At 41.4% G+C, this 14,741-nt stretch overlaps 1 protein-coding gene and 1 long non-coding RNA gene across 2 annotated transcripts; one reads left to right on the top strand and one right to left on the bottom strand.

The window, feature by feature from the left end:
* Positions 1–282: 282 nt before the first annotated feature.
* LOC307265481 (serine/threonine-protein phosphatase 6 catalytic subunit-like) lies at positions 283–10,802 on the bottom strand. The gene is made up of 7 exons (XM_080047228.1): positions 10,659–10,802; positions 9,840–9,935; positions 9,382–9,447; positions 8,164–8,305; positions 7,987–8,066; positions 7,455–7,664; positions 283–1,351 (listed from the first exon to the last, which is right to left on the bottom strand). Exons 1-7 carry the CDS (start codon positions 10,731–10,733, stop codon positions 1,103–1,105), a joined length of 918 nt encoding a protein of 305 aa, XP_079903354.1. The 5' UTR covers positions 10,734–10,802; the 3' UTR covers positions 283–1,102.
* On the top strand, positions 2,287–4,414 carry LOC307265482. The gene is made up of 3 exons (XR_013845348.1): positions 2,287–2,318; positions 3,118–3,246; positions 4,367–4,414. It is a non-coding gene; the product is annotated as an uncharacterized lncRNA (long non-coding RNA).
* Positions 10,803–14,741: the final 3,939 nt, after the last annotated feature.

The following is a 14,741-nucleotide window of genomic DNA, read 5'->3' as shown; positions in this document are numbered from 1 at the left end:
AGTATATAGAAAGGAGCAGTGAGGTGGGGTGATGGAGTCATGTGCTTGATGTGTGCTATGAATATTGGTGAAAATGTATTAAGATACTAAATATTCTATGTAATTTATTTGCAAATGTTATATGTTATACAGAGAATATGTAGAATTATTTAGACTATATATATATATCCTTTTGTTTTTACAATATATATAATTCATAATATGAAAATCCATTAGTGGTTCGAGTGACTACTATTCACCAGATTTAATGAATAATGTTTTATTGAAGTTACAAAACAGGGGAACTTCAAATGAAACCATTCGCTACAAATTACAAACTACTTCACCCAAGCTATTCAAGAAAAATGCACTTGCACTAGAAAATGTAATTTCAAATTGTAAATGATATTGATTCTAAAAGCCACTGTTGAAGGAACAATTCATCACAATATCAGTGGACAGTGAGGAGTTAAGGAAAACCGAAAAGTCAGTTAAAAAAGATAGACTCTTGTGGATGTGTCACTAAAATAGTCTCTGTAGCAAGACAGCGACATTCTTTAAAACAATAAATTAGAAAGAAAGGTTTTAAAAATGAAACCCACACTTAAGGCAGAATGCTGTAGAATGGGCTCATTGGGTCTGAGGTGTGCAGTTTATTTTCCTGATTTCTGAAATGAGCATCCTAAGAGGAGAAAATATGTCTTTCAGAAGGCCACCATGAGATCCAACTGTTACAATCAAACTTAAAGAAAACTATATATTTTTTACAAACATGTGTTACTGGCTGTTACCAATAAGTTGAAATGTTTTATTTTTCTTCAGTAGGATACAGAACATCAAAATAAAGCCATTTCACTTTTTCCTTATCAATAAAATATGAGGAAAATGTAAGGTATAATTTTTCTCAATGGGAGTAGAAGTAGATGCTTTTTTTCCTTTATGACATAACAGTGAGTATGGTGCCAACAGAATGTAGCTTTGGAATAAAACCTTTTGATAGTCAAAATGGCGGGAGACCTTACAGGACGTTAATCCCATGACTTTTTCTTTTTAAAATAGGTTGTTGCATATAAATAAGTTTGAGAAGTGGAGATCTCAGTTGAGAGAACGGGGCTCTTTGTCATTAAAGGAAGTAGGGTGTGGTTGTTCGGGGGGGTATGACGCGCTCCGAGTCGGGCACGGCGCGGAACAGCTTGGGCTCTCTTCTGTTGACGTCCTTGAACACCATGATGGAGGCGATGTTCCCACAGCGGTAGCAGTAGTTGGGGGCCGACCACACCGTCACCAGCTTCTCGTCGAACATGAACTTGTAGCCTTCGTGGACCAGCTGGTGGGCACGGCAGATCAGCTTCAAGCTGTTGATGTGGACAAACTGGGGAAAAACATTATAATAATAATAATTCAATTATTCAGCACTTTCAAAATAAAAGTTAAACTTTTCCATGGACCCCTTAAACTTTAAATATTAATATGGGGTGGGAACAAAATTCTTATGATTTCATACATTTTTTATTTTTTATTATAATTATAAATTAATAATATGGCAAAGTCAGCATGAAGGTATTGTGTAAAGTAGACAGTATTTTATTGATGGTCCCTAAATCAATCTGGATAATATCCGACATTTTCCAGTAATTTCAAGCACATTCCAAACCTTTAAAAAAAAACAAGATTTAAAAACTCAAGCATTTACAACACTATCAGACTCTGTAGGAACCCTGATTATTGACATACAACTGATACGACAGGTCAATAGGGCTGGCCCGAATTATTCCAATATCCGAGTATTCGTTTGTTAACCCTCTGGACCCGGAGCCCGCAGTACTGCGTTCTATGGCGTTCTGTCGGTGATTTCGTTATGTTTTAATACATTATTTAACATTATTAAATCGCAGCAATGTGGTTTAAATATCACCGGAAAGCTGAGATTCTCCCCTTTCCGGGACATATTCTCGCGTGATTCTACGTGACTCACAGCCAGAGATATGTTGCTGAGAGGCGCGAAAATGTATCAACCCTTTCCCTTGCGCTACTGGCTGAGCCGCTTGTCAATCAACATTTTGCGAAAACGTCATCAGCCCTTTCCCTTGCGTGATTGGTAGAGCTGCTTGCTGTCATATTTTGTGAAAAACCATCCAATCAACTTAGTGTAATCACTAAGGACCTCCCCATTACTTGTCAAACATACACAATCACTGAACAAAGGACTCCTATCATGCTCCTAATTTCGATTTCACCATGGCGCGGATGTTCGACAGCTGAGGCCCGCGACGAGATTCAGAGGAAGAGGGCTTTGACGAAGAGGAATATGAAGATGACATGGATCCATTTGAAGACGGGTAAGAGCATTTATTTGACAAAACGTCTGTTTTTGTAATGGAAGCTAAGTGTGAACATGTAAACTAGCTTGAATGTTGCGTCCGTGACATGACCGATTTTTTTTTTGGAACTGACGTGACAGAGCTGTATACTCTTGTCGCCAGCCTTCTGTTGTTTGAAAACAAGTAATAGTTTTCAAAAGGTAGAGGTCTGTGCATTATTGATTTAGTGGGTGCAACAACGTAGGCTAGGTTCAAAACAGTACAATCTCCCCCGTGTGTCTCAATTTTGTTTGCTAGCTGTCTCGCATAAATGGACACCCGGGGTGTGTGTGTGTGTGTGTGTGTGTGTGTGTGTGTGTGTGTCAATATTTTGACACACACACACAGCGCTGTCTGCTGTGGGAGATGGAAAGCCGTCATTTAGTCTGGCTGAGGGGAGGAGACAGAAGTTACGAGAGAGAGAGAGAGAGAAACAAACAAACTGTAGTAGGCTATACAGCTGTTTATAAACGGGTATAATAATTTATTTTAGAAATTGCAAATGAAGCTCTGTGTGTAAATGTAAGATAGCTTGAATTTTGCATTCTTGACATTACAGGGACTGATTTCTCTATTGATAGCACTACTTTTGTTTGAAAATAATAGTAATAGATGTGTATTCTGTGTAAAAGTATTTCCCTTTACAATTTACAAATAGTACAGAATGGACATGTTTTTGCATCGACTTTTATTACACTGTTGTTTGCAAATACAAGTTGTGAAGTTTGAATATTTTTGTTATGAGATAATGAGACTGATTTCTGTGAATCTGTGGCAGCACCAGGTCCAGGAGAAGAGGAGAACCACCCGCAAAGAGGTCCCGTGTCCTAACTCCACCAGCACCCCCTACGCAGCAGCGGGCTTGGAAGACTGAGGAAGACCAGGACACCGCTCCTCCTGTCTCCAGGTTTCAACCTGCACGCACCCCTGGCCCACAGCTAGGCACGCACTTCTACACACCAATTGAGCTCTTCAAATTGTTTTTCACTGCACACACTGTACACACACTCTGTAGTAACACAAACAAACAGGCTGCCAAAAAAATTGCCATGGGTAAAAAGTTTAAATGGACTGATTTGACAGTTGAGGAGTTTTACAAGTACATTGGACTCCTCTTTTACATGGCCCTGGTTAGACTACACCACATTGCTGATTACTGGAGGCAGAACCACAGTTTAACCTGTCCATTTTCCGCAACAGTCATGAGTAGGGACAGATTTGGTGTCATCTCCTGGAACTTACACATAAGTGATCCAGATGAAGATGTAAACAATGATAGGAAGAAGGGAACGCCACAATTCGACAAACTCTTCAGGGTCAAACCTCTCCTCAATTTGATCAAAACCGCAGCAAAGACCTATTTTCATCCATACAAAAACCTAGCCGTGGATGAAAGGATGGTTGCCTCAAAGGCTAAAACCGGAATTACTCAATACATGAAGGCCAAACCTACTAAGTGGGGTTTCAAATTGTTCGTTTTGGCGGACTCAAGCAATGGCTACACCATAGATTTTAACATTTACACAGGGAAAAGTGACATCCCCTCCCGACACGGCCTCTCTTACGATGCTGTAATGTCAGTTTTTGTTTTTGTAAACCACATTTAGTCCCGTTTTTATTAGTCAACAATAAAGCATTATATATTTGATTATAGTCTTCGTCACATGACCACCATTTACGTTGCGTCTCGTCTCGTTTCTGTCACGTGATAAATGTTCGTTGACGACGATATTTTGTCATACATTTCGTTGACAAAAACAACACTAGTATCAAGTCATTATTCAGTCTCATTTTGCTTAATTCCTCATATGTGGTCAAAGTAGAGTAAGAGACTATTTGTATTTTGGCAAATTTGATTTTAGTCATGTTTTTTGCACTCCCCAACTTTTTTTTGGAAAATGACAGTGCATTATAGAAGCTAATGCTTTGTAAATGGGGATAATGCTTTCGCTCAGCAGGATAGTCTTTTTGTTTTCATGCCTGTTCACTTTTCTTGGCTCATTTGTTGTCTGTCTGTTCTCTTCCAGTTTTCCCTGGTGGAGACGAGACGGTGTGGATCATGTCCTTCCTCTGGCAGCATCTGAAGTTCTCCTGCATCCACACTTTTCATATTTTATTTTAGTATTAGCATGTTAACATTAGTCAATTATTGTATTCCTTCGCTAAGCTAATGTTTTGGAGAGGCAATTTCAAGAGCCAAAACAATTTGTCCTGGTGAATAAAGGTATTATTTCACATAAGTTTCCACATTTTTCAAAAATCTGACTTCAAATTGCAGCATTTGTGTCAAAATAGTTTTGTTCACATTGGTCTAGGACAAAAGTGAAACTCCCTAATGTAGAGCTGAGAGTGTTCTGAACATTTTAATATGAATCAGCTGGGTATTATGTTATCTACTTGCCCTCTAAAATGGTAATTTATAAAAGCATGTAAAATCGAGAAAATGCCCTTAGATCTCAACCAAAAAACGTTTGGACAAAAAGATCATTTTAGTCATGTTTTTTGCTCTTCCCAACCTTTTTATGGAAAAATTCCAGTACATTTTAGAAGCTAATGTTCTGGAGAAGCAATTTCAAGAGCCAAAATATTTCAATCAGATGAATAAAGGTATTATTTCACACAAATTTTGAAATTTTTCAAAAATCGGACTTCAAATTTCAACATTTATGTCAAAATATTTTTTTTTTACATTGGACTAGGACAAAATTGAACCTTCCTCACTGAGAGCTGAGAGTGTTCTGAACATTTTGATATGAATCACCTGGGTATTATGTTATCTACTTGCCCTCTAAAATGGTCATTTATAAAAGCATGTAAAATCTCAACCAAAAAACGTTTGGACAAAAAGATCATTTTGGTCATGTTTTTTGCTCTTCCCAACCTTTTTATGGAAAAATTCTAGTACATTTTAGAAGCTAATGTTTTGGAGAAGCAATTTCAAGAGCCAAAATAACTCAATCAGATGAATAAAGGTATTATTTCACACAAATTTCGAAATTTTTTAAAAATCGGACTTCAAATTTCAACATTTATGTCAAAATATTTTTTTTTTACATTGGACTAGGGCAAAATTGAACCTTCCTCTCTGAGAGCTGAGAGTGTTCTGAACATTTTGATATGAATCACCTGGGTATTATGTTATCTACTTGCCCTCTAAAATGGTAATTTATAAAAGTATGTAAAATCGAGAAAATGGCCTCAGGGCTCAGAGGGTTAAATTAGTATTCAGAGCTCAATTCAGTATTTGGAATATTCGTTTTTTTTTTCTTTCAAAAAAGGCTCAAACTGCAGTATATTTTGTCAGCAAATAATATTTGGATACAAAAGTTATAAAACAATTGTAAAATACAAATTAGACGGTCATTTAAAATATATTATTGAATTATTTAAACTTTGACCTAGTTGGCCGCTTCCATTTCAAAGCGCAACCGGTGATATCAGCTGTAGTAGGCTACGTGATGTTACCAGAGTGAGGCAAACTAAAAGCGGCACCAAGCGCAGGAGGGAGAGAGATATGGAGGAAGAATAGATTGTGTTCCTAATAACTCTATAGGCTACCACAACATTAGCGCGATTTCAGAAGGAAAGGTAACGCGCCCCACACACATCCTGCGTCTACCTCTGGAGCGCGTCGCCTTACCTTACTGCTGCCTCTCTCGGACTTTTCTCGGACACACATGCAACGTCTCAGCAGCTGCTGCTGCAGCGCTGCTTCTAAAAGCCCTATCTTTCTACATAGAGTTTTCATAGATAATTCCCATTAAAAATGAAGTTATTTCATGTAATCTATGATGCATATGATTTATATTGAGTCTGGACAGTAATCCGTGCGCCCCATTGCCATTTTTTTTCTTTTTTTTGCCATATTTTCGCTTGTTGGAAGTTTTATTTTGAAGGGGACACACCAGGAAATGGTGAAACTACAGCGAAAGCTGCCAGTATGAAGTCAATATGACTCTCAACAGAGTATTTCAAAAATCACTTTACTGATTTATACGGGAGAGAGAGAGGGGGGTGTGGTCGGGGAAGAAGAAGGCCGTAGACACAGATAGAGCAACGGAAAACTGTTGCGCTCATCATGATCTTTTTTATTTCTTCACTATATTGGATCTCTATACGTGTCATTTATCCAAAAATGAAATGCCAGAACTAATTGAAAATTAGGTTTTAAATCCCTCGGATTTTGATTGCACAATTAAATCGTGAAATAAAGGGATTATTCGCGTATACGACTGAGGGATGTTTTATTTTGAAATAAACACACCGGGTAAACGTGTAACTAGAGTGAATGCTGCTGGTATGACTGTCAGCAGAGTATTTCTCTATCAGTTAAAGCACAGAGACGCGAGAGAGACGCGCTGCTCTCAGAAAAAAATAGGCGAGCCTCCTGAGGTGAAGGGGAGCGTCGCTGCAGACGTGCCTCCGACGCGCCTCAGCAGTGCGTCTGAGGTTGGATGTGTGCTCGCTCTACGTTGATTTCACAGTCTGTGACCAAAAGTCAGACGCAGACGCGAGGTAGACGCGCAGTAGAGGTAGGATGTGTGTGGGGCGCGTAATGCTTGGCGTAATGCTAACGTTAGCTTAGCTCAGCTGTTTGTTTACATTCAGCGCTGCTATTGCCCATCATCAACCGTGACTTGCTTGCATCATGGGAATAGGCGGTCAGTAATGGATATAATATGGACACAAAAGACTATCGATATTGGATCTTTGTATGAATTTATAAATCGCCAAAACGATGCACGTTCCTGGGTGAATTGATAAGCTCCTGTACGGGTTACGATGGCGCAGAGGACAGCTGATTTGGAACGGAACAACAGCTGTTCGCCTCCACAGGGAAAAAGTAAGGAACTCCGACTTTACTACCGTTCGAAAGTTATTAAAGCATCAACAAACTACGGAGCTTGCTGTCTCGGCTCACACACTCGGTTTCAGTGAGTACATTGGCATTATTAATGTTGGTTTGATGGTGTGTTTTTCTGGAACGAATATCCGAATATTCGCTCGGAAAAACCAACGGATATTCGAAGCCTGAAAAATTGCATTTGGGCCAGGCCTAGAGGTCAATGCATGTTTTGTACTAGCTATTGGTTTGAAATGTTTGCTGGGACTTACCTCATTAGTAACCTTGGAGCCAAAGAGCCAGCCTGCCCCACGTGGACTGATAGCCCAGGTGTCCACATCCTCTGGGTCAGACCAGACCAGGTCACAGAAGGCCCCCTTGTGGGGGATCTCCTGGTTGCGTTCGATGGTGCGAATCTGGTCCAGAGTCTTGATGTCAGGCGACAGACCGCCGTGGACACACAGCACCTGCTCATCTATCAACTGGGATTGACACAATCAAAATGTCAAAATCAGACCACTTATGAAATGGATATGACCAGAGTCCAAATCTTCAGCAATGCTCAGTAATAGTAGTGTGTGTGCGTTGGAAAATTGAGAACCACTGCGTTAGAGAATCGCGATGCATCGGAGAATCGATAATTTTTCCCACCCCTACTTTAAAGATTGTTGAATAGTTGCTTTGGAAGAGAAATTATGCATCTTTATACATCCTGCCTATGATCAAAGGTTCACATTCTGTTACACTTTAAAAAAACAGCACAAAAGGCAAATGTTTTCATGTGACCAAAGGGAAAGAACTTACTGCTGCCACAGTCAGCATGTCAAAGACTTTTGTGCAATACCTCCAGGCATTTGCGTTTCCATATTTTGTTTGGCACTCATCTAAATACAAGCAGAAGAATAATGGCAAAGTGGTTAGATGAGCTGGTCAAACAGAACATATTTGAATATACAGAAAGAGTGAGGTGCATGCGCCTACCATAAAAGCCGTACACTTGTGTTATTTGTCTGCTTTCGTGGTTTCCCCGTAGAAGTGTGATACGATCCGGCCACTTAGCCTTTAAAGCTAGCAGGTGTGTAAAAGTCTCCAAGCTATAATATCCTCGGTCGACAAAGTCTCCCTAGAGCAGGGGAAAGAACACAACACATTAACAGAGACTAAAGACAACAATTTGCATGAGAGAATTGGTCCGTAGTACTAAGGACTATTTTTTTTTTAAATCTCCTGTATAGAGTTGATCCGCGTTGGTTTGGTTTCACATTGCAGTTTTGCCAGCACACTTGAGCCGCGTTTCCACCTCAGGAACTACTTCCCGGAACTAGGAAGCTTTGCAGGAACTCTGGGTGTTTCCACTGGAACCAGGGTCTAAACTGTAGTTGCTGGAACCTTTCTTACCCCAGAAAAAGATCCTGCTCGGGGGGGGGGGGGGGGGGGGGGACGACGACGACTTTACAAAGGTTCAGGAACCTTTGGGGGCGGGGCTGCAGCTCTGAAGAATTCTGATTGGTGGAGTTGCGTGCTCGCAGCTTTTCACCCGCGATGTTTAAATCTCCATTTAGCGAGCGTCTCATTTCCTGGTTTGAATTTAATCCGTTTGCGATCGTTTGTGATGTAATAAAAAGCGAACAGCACCAGCACAACATGAGCGTCCTGCGTACTATCACACATCATGCATCTGCTGCGCTTGTGTGAACATGTTAACATTATAGCAGCTGTTTGTAGTCTATGGAGCAGCCGCACAGCACGCTTGGCAGCGATGCAACACTTCAACACGCCTTTTATTTTTCTTCTTTTTTACCGTCAGTTGACCGCTGTTCTCCGCTAAAATATGCAGCACTGTTTAGTTCAGGCAGCCGCCCAGACAACGCACACCTCCTGCTTTGACTACCAACATCCTTCTCCCGTCCACACAGTTCCCCAGTCAGCAAATCAAAGCCGGTCAGGACTTCCTGTAGCCTGATTGGTCCGAAAGTCCAAATCATCCAAAACCTGCCCGCACACTGGACAAGAACCGAACCATGGTTCAGTATAATCCAGATCAAGGCCACCTCTGTAGGTCGGACCAAGGCCTGCCTGTTTAGTACAGACCGCGGGAGGTTTCACACCAGTAATTTAAGTTTGGATCAAACGGGAAAGTCCAAATATCTGGACCAAACAAGGTAGGACCAAACAGATGAATGAAATGTACTCACTTACCATGAAAATGTAATTTGTGTCTGGAACTTGGCCTCCAGTTCTGAAGAGCTCACATAGATCATAAAACTAGACAACACCAAAGAGATTTCAATTATTCTTCATGAATACAACAGAGAAAAAGAAAATGGACAATGACTGTCCTTAAGTTCACAATAAGGTTTTTTTAACGTTCATGCCAGTTGATATAAAAATATTTGCAAAAAAAAAAAAGTAGACACTTTAAAAAAAAATCAACTATCAATATGCATGCTGAAGATTTCATAAGTATAGTAACTTGTGTTTTCCCTACTCATGCATTCATATCGGGTAGGCTTTCTATGAATATACATTGCTTAGATATCTTGTATTCAATTGAAGAAAAGATAATAGACTATAATCCTATATAATCTCACTAAACTAAAAGTGATAAAAAAGGAGCATCCTTGATGAAATAAAGACAAGATTTGCGTTGGGCCTACCTGACCATGAATATCTCCACAAACAGTAACTGGAGTCGTGACTGGTTGAACATTGGATTCTTCCAACAGTAAATCAGAAACATAATCACACAATCTCTGAAAGACAAACGTCACGAATGACAATGTTAATGTGGTCACGGCCATCCTGTTACAGATACAGCATCATAACAGCAAAGCACTGCACGCTTACAATGCTTATGTTTACTCCATGCTAACGAGGAGAGCAGACAAAAACTCATTTGATAGAAAAGTAGCTTTTTCAAATGTAGGCTTCCACCTTCAGGACAGACTTGGACCATTCGGAGATATCCTATATTACAACTATTGTTTGATTCTGTTGAGTAACATGTCAGAGGTCAGGGAAGGGTTTTGCACAACATATTGAGGGCTAAACATTTGAAACTAAGTAGTGCCATGGTCTGCTATATATATTAGCTATATATGACGACAGACGTACTAATATAGCCTGCTGATGAAAATTGTTGTTGACGACAGGCTGCTGTTAGCTTTGCGCTTGGTTTCCCACCATCCGTTAACATGGAACTCTTAGCTAGTAGCATCTAGCATTACAGCTTCCTCTTTGACTTTTCTTGTGTACGCTGACTTTTACCCGGGTGTGTTAGCGGATTGTCGCTATTATGAGCGACGCTGGTAAAACGTGCAAACAAATAACAAGAACGTAAACCTTAGCTTGTTCCGAGTAATAACTAGCAGAGTGTTAAGTTACTAGCCACGCTCGTGAGCAAACTTCGCGTAATCACCCCGTTAGCTTCCTCTGACATTAACACATCTCAGCCTACGTTCATGTCCGCTTCTCACCTTTAGGTCATTTTCCGGCAGGTATTTGCAGTGTCTTGCTATTTCAACGTACTTATCAAGGTCTAAAGGCGCCATTATCAAAACAGCAAAGCCAGAAGGTTGCTAAAGTAGTTAGCAAGATAGCAAGTTCCTCCTCTTCTTCCTCTTCACAGCTTCTTCATTTTCAAGTTTCATCGAGTCAACACATCACATCTGGTGTGAACCTTCAAAATAAAAACCTTTACCGACGAAACAGTCCTCACGTAATGAAGGACACCAGAATGAAACCAAATAAATTATACAAAATTAAATAATGTATTATGTAGAACCTTTCACAACAATCTATCCATTTGGAAAATGTGCTGAAAATACAAGTAGCTGTTTTTTTAAACCTTTATTTCGAGGGTCAAATTAAGATGCCGTAATCTTCAACCAACTTGACGCTCTCCTCAATGGCGTTTGGTGTAGGGAGGAATTGTAACAGCGCCTCCTGCTGGTATGTTTGCTTAATAGTAAACGTGCTCCTGGAAACTGTGTTAAAGCTTATTATAGCCTATGATTATAGCCTATTTCATTTGTTGTTTTGACCCTTTATCTAGTGGTTCAATGTTGTATGGTGTCTAAACAATTTTTTACGCTAATGTGATGTAGGCCTACGTGTTATTTCAAAGCTGGTGGTCATCATGACAGCAGAGGGCAAACCTGACCTAAGGACAGACAGCACAGCAAAGGACACTATAAAGAAGATGAGGATTTCATAGACCGTTACATCGGAGGTTCAAATTCATTATTGTTCCAAGCAACCTGCTCCCTTCATGAAGGCTAGCCTATGTGAGCAGTGGACAACATATTAAGTAACAATAATAATAATAATAATAATAATAATAATAATAATAATAATAATAATAATAATAATAATAATAATAATAATAATAATAATAATAGCCTTATTATTAGAATAATAATTATAATAATAATTTGATATATTGGTGAGTATTTTACATTGTATTTGATAAGGTTATGTCAAACAAATCGTTTAATCAGCTTGACAGTTTAATTAGCCTATGTGAAATAGGCCTACATTAAGGTTCACACAATACACTCATTTGCAGGTTCAATATTGTACTTTGGGTTTTTACTATAACTGTTTTCAAGGTATCTAATGCCTTGTTTCCACCGAGCAGAGCGGGTCGGGTCGGAGCCGGGTTACGCTAAATCTGGTGGTGTTTCCACCGCCGGCCCTTTATGCCTCGTTTCCACCGAGTAGAGCGGGTCGGGTCGGAGCGGTTCAGAGCGGGACAGCTCACTTTTAAGAATCTCGGTGTTGTTTCCACCGCCAACCCTGTCCTTACTGGTAGGGCGGGGTTTAGGCTGGACTGCGATAGCCGCCGCCAGAATGTGGGTCAAACTATCGGGCTGTGGAACAACTGTGGTCAAGCCAGCGGTCTCTTGTTTTTGCTTGGTCAAACCAGCCGCTTCTTTATTTATTCCCCCCGTGTTGTTGTGAGCACAGAGACGGCTCGGTGCAACTGATAGAGACAGTGAGCAAACAGCGCTGGCTGCGGCAGCTACGTGACATCGTAGCAGTGGGACACAGTGTAGCCAACTGATTCATTTAATGACGAGGAAAAACACCACACAATAAACAGTGCTGTGCTCACATTTTCGCCATAACACAAGACTCTACACTCTTGCCGAGGTGACTACACACGGCGGAAATGATTCTTTCGACCAATCAAATGACGGCAGTGTGTAGCTCCGCCTTTTCGGCACCCTTTCAGGCGGTAGTACCCCAACGGAGGAGTAGCCTACTGAGACTAGGAGCGGCTCAGAGCTGTTAGGTGCGCTTAAACCGTACCCTACCCAACCTTTGGCAAATGAAAAGCCAAACAACCCGGACCGAACCGCTCTGCTCCGATCCGACCCGCTCTACTAGGTGGAAACGAGGCATTAGTCTACCCTTGTGGTAGGGCGGGGTTTAGGCTGGACGGTGATAGCCGCCGCCAGAATATGGGTCAAAGTATCGGGCAGTGAAACAACTGCGGTCAAGCCAGCGGTCTCTCGTTTTTGCTTGGTCAAACCAGCCACTTCTATAATTATTCCCCCGTGTTGTGAGCGTATTACGCCGGTTAATGCACAGAGACGGCTTGGGGCGAGACAGTGAGCGAACAGCGCTGGCCGCGGCAGATACGTGACTATGGTGACATCGTAGCAGCGGGACACAGTGTAGCCCACTGATTCATTTAATGAAGAGGTAAAGCGTCACACAATAAACACCTAATCCTGCGCCGACACATTTTGCTAAACACAAGACTCCCCAGCCCAGTCTTCACTCTTGCCGAGGTGATACCCAGCTGTTTAATGCGGCAATGATTCTTTTGACCAATTAACGGATGGCAGTGTGTAGCTCCACCTTTTCAGCACCCTTTCAGACGACCGGTAACCCAACGGAGGAGTACTGAAAATGGGAGCGGCTCAGAGCGGTTTAGCTTGTTATGGGATCCTTCCTATCCAACTTTTGGCAAAGCGAAAATGAGTGGACCGAGCCTCCCCATCCTGAGCCGCTCTGCTTGGTGGAAACAAGGCATAATAAGTGTATATGGGGGGGGGGGGGGGGTCGTATCACAGGTGGAGGTAGTGCTATGTTGGATTGGTAATGAGGGGGCGTGGCCTCTTCCCTTATCATGAGGGATGAAAAGTCTGACTGGGGTTTTTGAACACAGCTTTTCAGAAAGGTGGAGGAGGAGACAGATTGTTTTTTTCATACTTTAGGAGTCTCTAGTCACAACGGTGACCCATATTAAAGCTGGGGTATATGATTTGGGAGAAAATAGCAGTTGGGAATCGGATAGAGATTTGAATCCAAATACCTCAACCGCTCCACTTGTGTTCTCTCTAGTCCCTCCCTGACACGCTCTACACCAACAACGTCGGAACCAAAGTGAATGGACAGTCCCAACAGCCAATAAGAACGGAGAATCGGCGCCTCGCTCTGATTGGTCAAAGTGTACATGAGCGGTGGCAATTTTTTGGGGCCGGCACACAGAGGCAGGAGAGAGCAAAGTGATGAGTAGATATTCACAGACCACTTCACCTACATATAGCTGAATGGCTAATATGACATTTTTGCCAAATATTACAGTGAAAAAGTTACTCACCCTAGCTTTAATCTTGAGAAAAAGTAAATTTTGCATAATAGGTAACCAACCTCAACGGAATACATAGCTACTGGAAGGAAACCAGGAAGTGCCGTGACGGTCACGAATGTATTTGTTTTTACACTGTGTTCCAAATTGTTATGCAAATTGGAATTAAGTGTCATAAACATTTAATTTTTTGTATTTAATTTAAACTCATTGATGGTATTGTGTGTCAGGGCGCTTTGGATCATTGAAATCAATCTCAGACACCTGTGATATCAGTTTGCTAAGTAAGCCCAATCAAAGGAAATCTACTTAACAAGGACGTTCCACATTATTAAGCAGGCCACAGGTTTCAAGCACTATGGGAAAGAAAAAGGATCTCTCTGCTGCCCAAAAGCGTCAAATGCAATACCTTGGACAAGGTAGGAAAACATTAGATATTTCACGAAAACTTAAGTGTGATCATCGTACTGTGAAGAGATTTGTGGCTGATTCAGAGCACAGACGGGTTTGTTCGGATAAAGGTAATATGAGGAAGGTTTCTGCCAGACAAATTCATCGGAATAGGAGAGCAGCTGCTAAAATGCCATCACAAAGCAGCAGACAGGTATTTGAAGCTTCTGGTGCCTCTGGAGTCCCGCGAACCTCAAGGTGTAGGATCCAGAAGTTTGCAGTTGTGCATAAACCTATTATTCGGCCACCCCTAAACAATGCTCACAAGCTGAAACAGTTGCAGTGGGCTCAGGAATACATGAAGACTCATCTTCAAACAGTCTTGTTTACTGATGAGTGCCGTGCAGCCCTGGATGGTCCGGATGGATGGAGTAGTGGATGGTTGGTGAATGGCCACCATGTCCCAACAAGGCTGCGATGGCAGACAGGAGGTGGTGGAGTCATGTTTTGGGATGGAATCATGGGGAGAGAGCTGGTAGGCCCCTTCAGGGTCCCTGACTGTGTGAAA

The sequence above is a fragment of the Ammodytes marinus genome (genome assembly GCF_949987685.1).
Source record: "Ammodytes marinus genome assembly, chromosome: 18".
Classification (NCBI taxonomy): domain Eukaryota; kingdom Metazoa; phylum Chordata; class Actinopteri; order Uranoscopiformes; family Ammodytidae; genus Ammodytes; species Ammodytes marinus.
The sequence above is the reverse complement of the archived record's forward strand: the minus strand, read 5'-3'. Positions and strand labels throughout refer to the sequence as shown.